The 15,723-nt window shown below is 35.6% G+C and overlaps 2 protein-coding genes across 4 annotated transcripts in view; one reads left to right on the top strand and one right to left on the bottom strand.

The window, feature by feature from the left end:
• The window catches only part of LOC126705872 (phosphatase IMPL1, chloroplastic-like), a 36,256-nt gene that overhangs the window by 3,978 nt on the left and 16,555 nt on the right, over positions 1-15,723 (top strand). Inside the window, exons 2-3 of the mRNA XM_050405098.1 lie at positions 8,718-8,961; positions 9,045-9,146. Of these exons, the coding sequence (XP_050261055.1) occupies positions 8,923-8,961; positions 9,045-9,146 (141 nt within the window). The 5' untranslated portion in view covers positions 8,718-8,922. The remainder of the gene's footprint in view (positions 1-8,717; positions 8,962-9,044; positions 9,147-15,723) is intronic.
• LOC126705870 (protein PHLOEM PROTEIN 2-LIKE A1-like) lies at positions 227-14,122 on the bottom strand. Of its 3 annotated transcripts, none has more exons than XM_050405095.1 (5): positions 13,858-14,122; positions 13,671-13,722; positions 1,592-1,998; positions 1,036-1,151; positions 227-771 (listed from the first exon to the last, which is right to left on the bottom strand). In XM_050405095.1, exons 2-5 carry the CDS (start codon positions 13,678-13,680, stop codon positions 402-404), a joined length of 903 nt encoding a protein of 300 aa, XP_050261052.1. In that variant the 5' UTR covers positions 13,681-13,722; positions 13,858-14,122; the 3' UTR covers positions 227-401. The 3 variants fall into 3 exon arrangements, with proteins under 3 accessions (XP_050261052.1, XP_050261054.1, XP_050261053.1); XM_050405097.1 differs by lacking the exons at positions 1,036-1,151; positions 1,592-1,998 and adding exons at positions 12,405-12,520; positions 12,993-13,375 and having other exon boundaries at positions 13,858-13,972; XM_050405096.1 differs by lacking the exons at positions 227-771; positions 1,036-1,151; positions 1,592-1,998 and adding exons at positions 11,600-12,138; positions 12,405-12,520; positions 12,993-13,375 and having other exon boundaries at positions 13,858-13,957.

Below are 15,723 nucleotides of genomic sequence, written 5' to 3' on the forward strand. Positions count from 1 at the left end.
ATCGCAATTTTTGGTCCATTACCAAGTTTACATGTAAATGAAGTTGGTACTTCATAGTGGTAGAACTTTTTGGATTCTGAAGTCCTCACTTCTAAACAATGGGGTAAGGCGGCTGACAATTAATATCTTTTATGGGAAAGGAAGTTTTGAAATAGTTTGCATCGTCTATGCTGACCAATTGAGGAATAAAAGTGCAATGAGGATAGCAGGATGTTAAGTTTGAGTATTATACTGAAAGGTGAAGCATTTCTTCCATTAATATCTTTTGGGTTATTCATTACATATTGTAACCTTGCTTCTTGCCTTCACATTTATTTTTTGTTTTAGCTAATTTCCTGCTTTCACATTGATATCCAGAGAACAGTATCTCCCGACACATATGTTGTTGACTATTCTAGAACCTAATACTTGGGCCGAATGGCAACACCTTTGATGACAAGCCCCCTCTTCCATTTCCCACCTTCATATTCATAAATTGAGAATTCTATCTCTCCAGTATTTTCTGGTGATGTTACAAACTCACCTACGGGGATCTCTATCCATTCCCCTCTTGGCTTTTTCATCAAATTTTCTTTGTGTTCTTGCTTGTTTCCATCTGGTAGTGTAAGTCTAATATTCACTGGAACTTCCCATCCATAAGATGGATCTTTCAACATTATCTCAAATGCTACTTCATATAAGGTTCCTGGTGAGAGCTTCTTTGTCTCAAACTTTCCACCCACTTCTAGCCAACACACATTTAATAGTTCGGCGACATCAACCGACACATCACTGCAGTGTCAGACCGTAAAATGGTTAGCAATTGAATTGTGAAATACATTTATGAGTAATTCTAGCTCGTACATCTATATTTAGGACAAAGGTTGCCTTCTAGAGTTTAAGTTAAACATTGCAGTGAAAAGATCTACATCATCACTTCTAGCAGTTTAATGCATTTTTGTCTTGGATATGGCTTAATATATATTCTGTTCCAGCCAAAAATGTTTTTAGGGAATAAAAGAAATATGAGAAGGATTAGAGATTAATACCAGGTACCTCGTTTCTTTAAGAGATGACCAGTGCCAGTAACGGGTGTCTGCAGCCCAAGTAATTGACAGATTCCTTGCATACAAGAAGAAGACGTTGTTGGATTTCTTGTCAACCCAATACTTCTGCAACAATAACAATAAAAATGAGGAAGATGATAAACCTCTACTGCCAAAAGTATCTTATACAACAGATGTATGTGACGCTCCTCTTGCACGCATATGGAATCCACGTGCTTGACTGCTACACGTATGTTAGAGGGGTGCTGCGTACTAGTCATATAAGATATCAATTCACCAATAAATAAATAAATAAATAAGAAAAGAAAAAAAAAACCATAACAATCAAAACCAAGAAGTTGATTATGGTTTGCGTTTCACCCATTTATCTTGATTGAAGATTTGATGAAGTTTTATCGAATTGAAGTAAGACCAAAGCACTCTATCCAAAACTCGCAAAACGTGATTTAGTTTTGTACACTGAGTATAACTTTTTAAATAACTTTTCAATCAATTAGAAGACGTTCCATTAAATCTTCTTATGCTGTGATAAATATTGGACTTGCCTTTGTATTTTGGTTTAAGAGTACTCCAGCATAGGGCTGTTCATTCAGCCTCTCCTTGGAGGAGTTGTCAACTGGTGAGCCTGCATCTTTCAATATGGCTTCACAGTTATGTGCAAGTGCAAGTGGTGCTGCGCCAAATTTATCCACTGCCTTGGCTTTGTTGGCAGCTGCATCTTTCAATATGGCTATGAAGTTTTGTGCAATTGCAAGTGGTGCTGCTCCAATATTCTCCACTGCCTTGTCTTTGTTGGCAGTGGCACTATGACTAGGCTGTGTTTCTGTTGATTTCTCCTTCACTTCGACTTCTCTGAACTTGTCTTGTTTAATTTGCTCTGAATTTGGAGCCTCATCTCGTGATGGTGCTATACCCATCTCTTCGTGGTCACATTCTTGCATGCAAAATACTCCTTATATATATCATGTATGGGTCAAATTAGTAATCTGAGTTGGCTACAATTAACATCTTTTATATATTTTTATTAAGGTTAAAATTCAGTTTAGTCTCTTGACTTTTACTTCAATTGTCAAATTATTCTTTAAAATTTGATTTTAGCTAGTTTTTAATAGAGGATCCGAATAAGAACTTTTAAAAGGAGAATATGTCAGAATAAAAGCAACAATCCACTTGTTAAACGCCTAGTCTCCCTTTATTTTTGCATGTAACTATGGGAGTGTGTATTTTTAAGGAGTATTTTGTGCACACTACCTGTGTGCATGAATTTTTTTTTGAGAGACACCCGTGTGCATGAATTATTATCCCATTTCCTAACAAAATTGTATTACTTATCCCCTGAAGAACAAATAGATGTAAATTCATTACTTATATTAGAAAAAAAAATACAAGACTTTAATAACATATAATTTTATTAAAAATATACCAATTTTATGCCGAGAATGTGACATAATTGTTAATGAAGAATCACCCCTTTCTACTCAAACCTTTCCTCCCAAAGCATCACTTAAGTGGACCGAATTAGACTAAAATAAACTGTAATAGGCCAAAATAGACGAAAATAGACTGGATGGACAATAAATGCAATAATTCAGTTTTTAAATATTATTATATATAGACATGGATGAACTTCAAAATAACATAAAAATAAAATAGAACAAAGATTCTATATTCCATTTCTAAAAAGAGTTTTATTCTAGACAAGCATCGTGTATATATATATATATATATATATATATATTCCTTATGAATTGTTAAGATGAAAGAGTGGTGTTCAAAGGAGGTGATGAGCATCTTGAGTTACTTTGCACAAGAGGAAGATAAGATGCTTTTGTCTATTCTAGAATTTAGACGGTCAATTTTTTTTTTTTTGAGAAAAATCCCCTCTGGGGTAGAGATCTTATTATTGCAGCCGTAATAAATCGAGTTGATACACCTCAAAAATGTCTGGTGGAATAGACTCCATCCAAACCAAAAAAAGAACATTGGCAGCTCGTCTAGCAAGCTTGTGAGCCACACAATTTCCTTCTCTATTAATATACTGAACTGAAATATAAGAAAAACAAGAAAATAAACTTTTGATATCTAGCAACACATGACCCATAGCCGAATGATCCATGTGCCCTCCATTAATAGAGGTAATAGTGTTTGCAGAATCTCCTTCCACTATCACTCTGTCAAAAACGAGTTCCTTATCAAAAACCAAAGCCCGGCGAGCTGCTAGCACTTCCACCATCTCCACCGAAGCAGGTAGTGGAATTTGTTGTGAGAGAGCAGCCATAACTAATCCTTGTTCATTTCGGATTATAATGCCGATGCCAGCTAGTCCAACTTGTGAGAAAACCGCTCCGTCGAAATTCGCCTTGACACAGGTTTCAGGTGGTGGTCTCCAACGTACTGCACGAGCTGTCTGTGGTATCTTGGCATGTGTAGGACGTAGCTGCTGAAATTCCTAAAGAGCATCAAAAGTCGAGGTCGGAATTTGTCCCAGTGGAAGTGCCGTTTCACCCAGCCGGACCTTATTGCGCCTCATCCAAATTGCAGAGACTGTCATTGCAAAAAGCTCGAAAGAAGTTTTTACAAGTGAAACTCTATCAATCACTTCGAGAAAGGATGCGCAATGTGTCGTGGTTGCCTGCAGTTGATCGAATTGGACTTTCCATGTGTCAATCACTTTCGGACAAGACCAGATCGCATGCAGAGTATCCTCTGTGTCAAGCTTGCATTCCTGGCATAGCGCATCATCGAGGACCTTCCTTTTGACAAGGTTAGCCCGAGTTGGTAAAGAATTATTCCCAGCACGCCACAGAAGGGTCTTAACTCGGTTTGGAACTCGGAGACGCCAAATAGCCTTCCACACCGTCGTAGTGTCCTCTACATCTGAGCTACTAACTGCCTCTGTTTCAGCTTGGTCCAAACAGAGCCGGTACCCAGACCTAACCGAGAAGACCCCGTCCCAGTTATGGAGCCAATATGGAGTGTCCTCCCTATTGAAAAGACTAAGGGGAATGGCCTTAATGATTGCAGCTTCCTTAGGTACAAAAAACCTATCAGTCTCATCCTCCTTCCAGCACATACTCTCGTGATTTATTAAACTATAAACCCTTGCATCAGCTTGACCATCTATTACAGGGGATAAAATAATGCCTTGTCGAGACCCAGGTAGCCAAGCATCACTGCAAATGCGAACTTTAGAACGCCAAATTTTGTTTTGAAAAACTTGAAGAATAGAGAATCTTGGTTTTGTAATAAACGCCAAATTTGCTTGCCAAGCATTGCATCATTAAACTTTTGTAATTCCCGAAAACCCATACCTCCAAGCGATTTAGGCCTACACATTTTACTCCATTTAACGCAATGAATACGCCTTCTTGTGCCTCGTTGACCCCACCAAAACTTTTTAATCATTGCCTCAATCTCATGGCAAAGTGTGATAGGAAGCTTAAAACAACTCATAGAATATGTGGGAATGGCTTGCACTACCGCCTTCAAGAGAACTTCCCTCCCAGCTTGGGATAGAAGTTTCTCCTTCCACCCTTGAAGCTTCTTCCAAATCCGATCTTTGATGAAAGCCAAGCTTGCTTTTTTGTTCCTTCCCACAAAAGATGGCAAGCCTAAATATTTTTCATACTGCTTTACTTCAGGAACACCTTGCAGATCTATGATGGAATCCTGAATCCCTTTATCCGTGTTTTTACTGAAGAAGAGAGTGGTTTTATCTCTATTCAGCTTTTGTCCGGAAGCATCTTCGTAAATAGAGAGAAGGTCCTGGATGTGCATACATTCCTGAACTGAAGCTCTGTAGAAAAGTAAGCTATCATCTGCAAACAATAAATGGGTTAATCGAGGTCCATTTCTACAAATAGATATGTCTCTAATCTCTCCAGAGGCAGCTGCCTTAGCAAGTAAGCCATGCAAACCCTCAGTACAAAGAAGGAAGAGATATGGAGATAAAGGATCCCCTTGTCTCAGCCCTCTGCTAGGGTGAATGGTGTGAGACGGCTCCCCATTAATCAAAATGGAATAAGTGACAGTAGTGATCATGGTTTTAAAAACCGAACCGGACATAGAACCGTTTTTTTTTGGAATTTCCGGTTCAACCCCGGTTTTTGACTGGTTTTTGGCCGGTTTTCCGGTTGTTGACCGATTTTTGACCGGTTTTGGGGTTTTTAACCGGACCGGATTGGCTTCCGGTTCCCGGTTGGACCGGTCGGTCCGGTCCGGTTTTTAAAACAGTGGTAGTGATACATTCCATCATAAGATCAACCCATTTTCTGTGAAAACCCATTTTTTCCAATAGACCCTTCACAAAGGACCATTCAACTCGATTATAAGCCTTGCTCATGTCAAGTTTAAGAGCCATAAAACTTGTATTACCATTCTGATGATTTTTCATGCAATGTAAGGTTTCGAAAGCCATGAGTATATTGTCAGTAATTACCTTGCCAGCTTGGAGAGCACTCTGGTTCTCGAAAACAATAAGTGGTAACAAAGGTTTTAAACGATTTGTTAACACCTTCAAAATCAACTTGTAAATAACATTACAAAGACTTATGGGTCGAAATTCAGATATTTTTTCAGGGTTCTTCACTTTGGGAATAAGAGTAACATAAGTGAAGTTAAACTCCTTAGGAATATGACATGAATTCAAACAATCCAAAACAGCTTTGAAAACATCATTTTAATTGTGGACCACTAAACTTGCTTCTGATACCATTGGGTAGAAGTGAGTCGGCAGAACGAATCATAGTATAATTTTTTAGTATGTTGTTATTCTCTCTCTCTCTATCTCTATCTCTCTACGTATTTTTTTATTTTCCAATTTTTTTACAATAAAAAATCAGTTAATGCTATTGAACCATAAGACTATTGGCAACAATTCAGGTCTTTAATATAGTTTTGACTTATTTAAATATTACTTTTAGAAATTTACTGTTGAAATAACAGATTGTGTACATGAAATCTCTCTATTCTGTCCAACTCATCTATCATCTATTATATTATATATTATTGATATTATAAAAATTGGATCCCTCAAACCGAAAGATCCACACAATGGTGGCATATATCCATTTCTTTTTTTACGAATTCATTAAAACTAAAGAACAAGGTTCAGCTCAGGACCATGCCTGATCGAATACAATCCAGATAAGTCAAAATCCAAACTATTTCTAATGTCCACAGGCGGACAAGAAAGAGATAAAAAAAACTAATATCCTGCTCAGCACCCATCCTAGCAAGAGCGTCTGCACAGCGATTTGCTTGGCGATAAATGTGCTTAATTTGGACCTGATCGAGACTGGAAATGAGCTGCCTGCAGTCATCCAAAATGGAAGATACAATATTACTCTCATAATTAGCATTGTGAAAAATATCAACAATCCCTTTAGCATTGAGGGAATTTGCAGGCTAACGCAGTAGGGAGCAAGAATATAATAAGTTAACGCATGTTTGTAAGGATTTTGGAAACTAGCGTCTCGAGTTTTTAAAACTCGAGATCGATGATGAAACTCCCTTGAGTTCTACTGCTGCCGTGTACCAATTTAGCCACATAGATCTCGAGTCTATAAGACTCGAGCTCTAAAAACCAAAACTGAGTCTTACAAACTCGATTTTTTTCTGACTTGAAGAAAAACAGAAACATGAAGAACGCAGCAAGAACAGAGACGAAGAACATAGCAAGAACGCTGGAGCTCCGATTGGACGCGATCTGGTGCTGGTGGACGATCTAATCTTCAGTGACTAGGTGGACGGTGGACGATCTGATCTTCAGCGATTCTTCTCCATGTTTTCTTCTTCTGTTTTTTCTTTTTCTCCGTGGATCTGTTCTTGTACAAGTACCCATTGGAACTCGAGTCTCTAAGACTAGAGTTTCACGTGGAATTTACCACCACATGCAAATCGAGACTTAAAAACTTGAGTTTTATATTGAAACTTGAGTTTTAGACACTCGAGATGCTAGTTTTCAACATTGTTTTGAAACGTGACAACTAACTAAATTTTTTAATATTTATTGTTATTTAGAAAAAAAATTCCTCTAGCATCTAATTCAACTATAAGAGCAGAAATATTTAAGTTGCTGCAAAGGGTAAGCCCATCCCTCAGCCCCCATAACTCTACCTCAAAGCTGCTGGTGATCTTGATCCTCCTAGAAAACCCAGCCACCAAGTTGCCGCTCTCATCCCATACAACACCTCCACAACCTGCTACACCTGGATTGCCCAATGAAGCCCCATTCGTGTTCAGTTTTGTCCAGCCTCTTGGTGGCTTCTCCCATCGCACCAACTTGGTTGCACTGCCACTAGGAATTTTAGAAGAGGAATAGCAATACATGAACTCCATGGTTTGGTTGGTTATCTCAGCAGCCAATCTTGGATTTTGTGGTTTCCCATTGAAGACAGAATTGTACCTACTCTTCCAGATATGCCAAAGAGCAAAGGAAAACAACAACTTCCAAGGAGGGTGCCCATCAATGACACTCTTGCTCAACTTCCCATTTAAGCTCAACCAATCCTGCAAATCTGACCGCCAAAAGCCATGATTAGTATCCTGCACTCCTAGTTGTCTCCAAATTAGCTGAACCTGAGGACAGTCCCTTAAAGCATGGAGTATAGTTTCTGCATCCCCTTTGCATATAGAACACTGATTATCATTGCCCACTCCTCGCCCTACAAGGCAGTCCTTCACTCCAATGCTATTATGGGCACACTTCCACAGAAAAAAACTTGATACGAGATAGCGTCGCTAACTTCCATATCCAATTTGTGGTGAAGGGCAGATTGGTGTCATCTCCCATTGCAATCCCATAAGCACTCTTTAAGTCAAAAATGTCCCTAGGATTTTCCACCCATGCTAATCTGTCACTGCCTCTACCTTGAAGAGAAACTGGAATAGCTTGAAAGCATTAACTTGCAATCCAATGGAAACTCAAAAGGTAGCTTGTTCCAATCCCACCCCGAGTCTTGTATCACATCCTTAATTTCTAGCATGGATGCTTCTTGTTTAGTCCAATTCCCATACCAAAAATTGATCTTGCTGTCCTTACCAACCGTCCACCTACTACCCTTCATAAAAACCTCCCTTCCTTTTTTGATAGCTGTCCAAATCTGAGAGCTTGGAAGTTTATCAGCATTACTGGAGTTGCACCTTCTGCTAGTACAATATTTTGCACCAAGAACTTTTGCCCATAGAGCATTTTTTTTTTTGTGTACAATCTCCTGTTCAATTTAGCAAGAAGGTCAATGTTCCCCCCCTTGGCTGTTTGCAGGCCAAGACCACCTTTATCTCTCGGTTTGGTCATTTTATGCCACCTCTATCTTTGCAATTTATTAGCATGCAATAAAGTGTAAAAGTTTTATGTTTTAGGAAATAAAGGAGTTTCTCTAAAGTATATTCAGGGTCACAGTTGAAAGCATTGTTATCAAGATCATTGTTGTTTGATTGGTTCCGAGCGTGGGGTTTAACTATCAGGACCTCCATTGCTGATTTCTTTGAGTCATTGTAACTCTGTATATAATCTTTTGTAATTTTTTTGACTCCTTTATGTTCATTCCCATGTGCATGAGTAGTCTTCTCCTCGATAAAATATTTATTTACTTATACAAAAAAGAAAAAAAGAAAAAAAAAAAAAAACCTGTAATTGGTGTAAGAACAAGTGGAGGCATCAGGAGTGAGTTTTGAATAGATATTAGGGTGATCATGACTGCGTTGTCAACATGTGCTTGACATACCATCATTGGGTTGAAGATTCTTCAAAATGGACAGGATGTTCTAGATCAATTCAAACAGGATTTGTCCAACAGTTGTTTTATAATTATGTCAAACTTTTAAAGATATCCTTCTAGAGAAGATGCCCCTAGTGGCAACTGAGATCATTTAGATGCTTCATTGGGATTTTCATTCTAAGTCTTCTCCAAAGGTATTATTTCTTTGAAGGAATCAAATTGTTCCAAATTCATCTTTTGCGTATTTAGTGAATTTGTTTCATGCCTTTTATTGCAGATAGTTGAAGAAGCTGGTGGCACAGTTACTTGCATGGATGGTGGAAAGTTCTGTGTGTTTGATAGATCTATTTTAGTATCCAACGGTGCACTGCATGAAAAGGTTAGTTATTGCTGCTTTTCCCCCCACAATCATCTTGCTAATATCAACATCACTTTGTACATTATCTCAGTGCTGACATGGAATATATCTTAGTGATGCAATCCGTACATGACTTATAAAACGATTTAAGAAGGGAAATCGAAGAGCTAGTTCAAGTTATTAAATCAGTAAGAGCAACCTAACTCAATCCTGAAGTGAAAAGGAGAGAAAAAGCCACAAACATTTGCTAAAATTTTGGCCTAGCAAAGACACGATTACAACCATCAATTAAGATCTAATCTGATGATTTTAAATCTGTCTTGCAGTGGTCACATTACTAATTAAAAAGTCATATGATTTATTTGTGGCCAGATCTAAATAGACTTGTAACCTGGAAACTTAATAATGACAACATAAAACCAAATCCATTGCTGTATCCTTGTTTCAAGAAATTGTCTCTTACTTGATTTGATTAACAACTAGGATTAAATGCAACTAACACCCTAACAACTATTTGAACACTCTCACTATTTAAGTGCTAAATTGTCGGAAAAGGCTCTTCATTTGTGTCAATTCAATGTAGAGCTTTTGGAGAGAAAGTTAAATGTGTATTTTTGACGGCAGAGAACTCATGATAGTATAGGTGATGTTTTATTCTTGTGATCTTCACACATATGGGAGCAAACTGCTAGGTCAATTACCTCTTCAGGTTTATTTGATTTTATTGATAATATGAATTTCAGATGTTAAATCTGTAGGGGTCCCCCCCAAGTGTTCCTTTGTATGACTCCGATGTACTTGGGTTGCTCTGCTTTTATGCTCTTTTAAAAAAAATCATTTTACTCATTAAAAAAAAAAACTGTATTTTCATATTCTGAGGGGATTCAATGTGAAGAATCTAAGACTATTTTTCAATTGGGTATCTGGTGTTGCATATCATAATTGACTTGCAACTTCTTGGGAAATAAAATAACTTTAAATGGAAGGGAAGAAAGTGCTAGAGTATTTCACTTGGTTCTGCCTAGTTTTCTTAAATTGCTTAGATTTTTTAATCTTCTGAAATGCAGCTTTTGGAGAGAATTGGACCTGCAACAGAGAAATTGAAGAGCAAAGGAATTGATTTCTCATTGTGGTACAAGCCTGACAGTTTGCATGCAGATCTTTGAGATGGCCAGATTTCTGTTTACTTATTGCGTACTCTGCTAAAAAAAATTGCTGCAGCTCAGGTGCTTTCTCCTTTCTGTTGTAATCAGAATTGTTATTTTTATATTCTCCCAATTATGTGGTTTCATTTTTTTTTTCTTAGTCAATATCTACTGGCTTACTAGCTCACAGGTCATGATACATAAGACTTCTCTTGCTACAGATCAATGTATCCCCCCACCCACCACCCCTCCAATTTAATCATTGACAAGTGATTTGAGTTACTGAATAAGGAGAAAAAACACCACATTAGGGATTCAAATGTTTGTGTCCTTGCGGCATAACTGGGTTGCTTTCAGTGCTTTCAATGATATTTTCACTTATCAATTTTCCTAGATTTCATCAATAAAACTATTAAAAGAGAAATAAAAAGGAGTTCAATTTCCCTGATCTTGATATAGAGCCAGGGATCTGCAAGCAATCCACAAAAAAATTTTTGTTGAATTTTCAAGGACACAGAAGAAAGGATGAAAATGAGACTATGATGCTGTTGACTGTGAAGATTCCATGAAGATGCTGATGATGGAGGAAACGATTACGTTTAGTCTGTCACTTTTTTTATTGCCCTTGTATTACTTAATGGTATTATGAATCAGCGGTAAGCATGTATTAGTAACTTTTAGACTTTTGTACCTATCATAATGAGCTTGCTTGTGACTGTATGTATACTATTTTCCCTCATCTATATATAATTAGCATTCTTTTAGCATGATGTTCTGTTTTCTTCGATACTTAAAACATGTTTCCATGATTGCTTGCATTTATGGTTCTTGCGCAATACTTCTGCAAATGAAATTTTACATAGAAATATTAGGATTGTTAATTTATTGTCCCAGTGATAATATTTGTTATGGTACTACTAGTGGATCACTGGATTGTGCTGCAGTAAGATCATGAAACTCCATATTACTTAGTTGAGTTGAGCTGAATATGAAACTCCATTTTGCTTGCCACTCCTCTTCCCATGTAGATATGGGACTCATATTATTTCTTCCATGTAGAATTTAATCTTTTGAAAACACAGAAGTAAACTCATTTGATCGCAATTTTTGGTCCATTACCAAGTTTACATAAAAATGAAGTTGGTACTTCAAAGTGGTAGAACTTTTTGGATTCTGAAGTCTTCACTTCTAAACAATGGGGAAGGGCGGCTGACAATTAATATCTTTTATGGGAAAGAAAGTTTTGAAATAGTTTGCATTGTCTATGCTGACCAATTGAGGAATAAAAGTGCAATGAGGATAGCAGGATGTTAAGTTTGAGTATTGTACTGAAAGGTGAAGCATTTCTTCTATTAATATCTTTTGGGTTATTCATTACATATTGTAACCTTGCTTCTTGCCTTCACATTTATTTTTTGTTTTAGCTAATTTCCTGCTTTCACATTGATATCCAGAGAACAGTATCTCCCAACACATATGTTGTTGACTATTCTAGAACCTAATACTTGGGCCGAATGGCAACACCTTTGATGACAAGCCCCCTCTTCCATTGCCCACCTTCATATTCATAAATTGAGAATTCTATCTCTCCAGTATTTTCTGGTGATGTTACAAACTCACCTACGGGGATCTCTATCCATTCCCCTCTTGGCTTTTTCATCAAATTTTCTTTGTGTTCTTGCCTGTTTCCATTTGGTAGTGTAAGTCTGAAATTCACTGGAACTTCCCATCCATAAGCTGGATCTTTCAACATTATCTCAAATGCTACTTCATATAAGGTTCCTGGTGAGAGCTTCTTTGTCTCAAACTTTCCACCCACTTCTAGCCAACACACGTTTAATAGTTCGGCGACATCAACCAACACATCACTGCAGTGTCAGACCGTAATATAGTTAGCAATTGAATTGTGAAATACATTTATGAGTAATTCTATCTCGTACATCTATATTTAGGACAAAGGTTGCCTTCTAGAGTTTAAGTTATAACATTGCAGTGTAATGATCTACATCATCACTTCTAGCAGTTTCATGCATTTTTGGCTTGGATATGGCTTAATCTACATTCTGTTCCAGCCAAAAAATGTTTTAAGGGAATAAAAGAAATATGACAAGGACTAGAGATTAATACCAGGTACCTCGTTTCTTTAAGACGTGGCCAGTGCCAGTAACGGGTGTCTGTAGCCCAAGTAATTGACAGATTCCTTGCATACAAGAAGAAGGCGTTGTTGGATTTCTTGTCAATCCAATACTTCTGCAACAATAACAATAAAAATGAGGAACATGGTAAACCTCTACTGCCAAAAGTATCTTATACAACAGATATATGTAACGCTCCTCTCTTGCATGCATATGGAAAAATCCGCATGCATGACTTCTACATGTATGTTAGAGGGGTGCTGCGTACTAGTCATATAAGATATCAATTCACCAATAAATAAATAAAAAAGAAGAAAAAAAAAAAAAAACATAACAATCAAAACCAAGAAGTTGATTATGGTTTTAGTTTCACCCATTTATCCTGATTGAAGATATGATGAAGTTTTCTTCAATTGAAGTAAGCATCACAGTATTTGAGACAGACTTGCTGACCAAAGCACTCTATCCAAAACTCGCAGAAATGAGATTAAGTTTTGTACACTAAGTATAACTTTTTATATAACTTTTCAATCAGTTAGAAAACGTTCCATTAAATCTTCTTATGCTGTGATAAATATTGGACTTGCCTTTGTATTTTGGTTTAAGAGTACTCCAGCATAGAGCTGTTCATACAGCCTCTCCTTGGAGGAGTTGTCAACTGGTGAGCCTGCATCTTTCAATATGGCTTCGCAGTTATGTGCAAGTGCAAGTGGTGCAGCTCCAATATTCTCCACTGCCTTGGCTTTGTTGGCAGTGGCACTAGGCTGTGTTTCTGTTGATTTCTCCTTCACTTGGACTTCTCTGAACTTGTCTTGTTTAATTTGCTCTGAATTTGAAGCCTCCTCTCGTGATCCCTTCACTTGGACTTCTCTGGACTTATCTTGTTGAATTTGCTCTGAATTTGAAGCCTCCTCTCGTGATGGTGCTATACCCATCTCTTCATGGTCACATTCTTGCATGCAAAATACTCCTTATATATATCATGTTTGGGTCAAATTAGTAATCTGAGTTGGCTATAATTAACATCTTTCATATATTTTTATTAAGGTTAAAATTCAATTTAGTCTACTTTTACTTCAATTGTCAAATTATTCTTTAAAATTTGATTTTAGCTAGTTTTTAAGAGAGGATCCGAATAAGAACTTTTAAAAGGAGAATATGTCAGAATAAAAGCAACAATCCACTTGTTAAACTCCTAGTCTCTCTTTCTTTTTGCATGTAACAATGGGAGGGTGTATTTTTAAGGAGTATTTTGTGTACACTACCTGTGTGCATGAATTATCTCCAATTTCTTAACAATATTGTATTACTTATCCCCTAAAGAACAAACAGATGTAAATTCATTACTTATATTAGAAAAAAAAAAATACAAGACTTTAACAACATATAAATTGTTTAAGAATATACCAACTTTATGCTGAGAATGTGACATAATTGTCAATGAAGTATTACCTCTTTCTACTCAAATATTTCCTCCCAAAGCATTACTTAAGTGGACCGAATTGGACTGAAATAAATTGTAATAGACTGAAATAGGCCAAAATAGATGGAAATAGACTGGATGGACAATAAATGCTATGCTTTAGTTTTTAGATATTATTATGCTTTAGTTTTTAGATATTATTATATATAGACATGGATGAACTTCAAAATAACATAAAAATAAAATAGGATAAAGATTCTACATTCCATTTCTAAAGAGAGTTTTATTCTAGACAAGCATTGTATATATATTTATATTCCTTATGAATTGTTAAGTTGAAAGAGTGGTGTTCAAAGGAGGTGATGAGCATCTTGAGTTACTTTGTGCAAGTGGAAGATAAGATGCTTTTGTCTCTTTTAGAATTTAGATGGCCAGTTTGAGAGCTATCTATTAACACAATTTTAATTGTGGACCACTGAACTTGCATCTGGTACCATTGGGCTGAAGTGAGTTGGCAGAACGAATCATAGTGTAATTTTTTGGGTATGTTGTTATTCGATACTCTCTCTCTCTCTCTCTCTATCTCTCAATGTATTTTTTTTTTTCCCAATTTTTTTACAATAAAAAATCAGTTAATGCTATTGAACCATAAGACTATTGGCAGCAATTCAGGTCCTTAATATAGTTTTGAAGTATTGAAATATTACTTTTAAAAATTTACTGTTGAAGTAACAGATTGTATATATGAAATCTCTCTATTCTGTCCAGCTCATCTATTATCTATTATATTATATATTATTAATATTATAAAAATTGGATCCCCCAAACTGAAAGATCCACACATTGATGGCATCATGGCATATATCCATTTCTTCAAACACACTATGATGACACGTTATCACTTCTTAAAACTAAGAGACTCATTAAAAATTTTTATTAAAAAGATTCATTTACTACTAAATCCTTTTGTTTACTTTTCTATTTTTTTTTTTTTTTCATTTTCTTCTAAATCCTTTATATATATAGATTAATAAAATTTTTCCCCATTACTTATAATTCTTTGTTAACCTATAATACATAAAATGTAATCACAATTTTACGTATAATTATGATGTAATGAATTTTAAAATTGTTACAATTTCTCTAGACATACTACAATGACAAATAGCATCCAATTTTCTGATTATCATATTACATTATATATATATATAATTATATAATTTAATCAAAATTTTACATATAATTCTTATGTAATGAATTTTAAAAATTGTTACAATTTCTCCAAGTATACTACAATGACAAATATTATCTAATTATCATATGAAAAATTTGGCCAATTCTGGATTTTGGCTTTTAAAAAAAACCTTAAACTATGTCGTTTTATCCCCTCCCTTCTAAAAAGAATCTAAGACTATGTTTTGTTAGAGCGAAGAGAAGAGAAAAATATATAAAAAGAGAAAGAAAAAATAAAAGAGAAGAAAAAGAAAATACGTGTTTGAGTGTAAAGGAGAAGAGAAATGAAAGAAATTGAATGTATTTATACTTTTATCATTTTAATCTATAAAGAAATAAGGATATAAATGTAATTTCACACAAAGAGTAAAATTGTTTTAAGGGTATAAAAATAAATTGGCCAAAATGTAAAACTAACCATTTAAGTTTTTTTCTTAATTCATTTTAGTCCTTTAATTTTGCTTTCGTTTATTCTAGTTCTATAAATTTCAGATTTATTCAATTAAAGTCTTTCTATCAACCTTATTTAAAATTTTTTTGAAAAAAAAAATCTGGAAAATATTTTTCAAACATTGATTGAATTTTTTCAATTTAAAAAATTTGAAGAAATTTTTTAAAAATTGGATAATTAACCACATATAAATGGAAAAACCTTAATTGAA

Source organism: Quercus robur, chromosome 11 (assembly GCF_932294415.1).
Source record: "Quercus robur chromosome 11, dhQueRobu3.1, whole genome shotgun sequence".
Lineage (NCBI taxonomy): Eukaryota > Viridiplantae > Streptophyta > Magnoliopsida > Fagales > Fagaceae > Quercus > Quercus robur.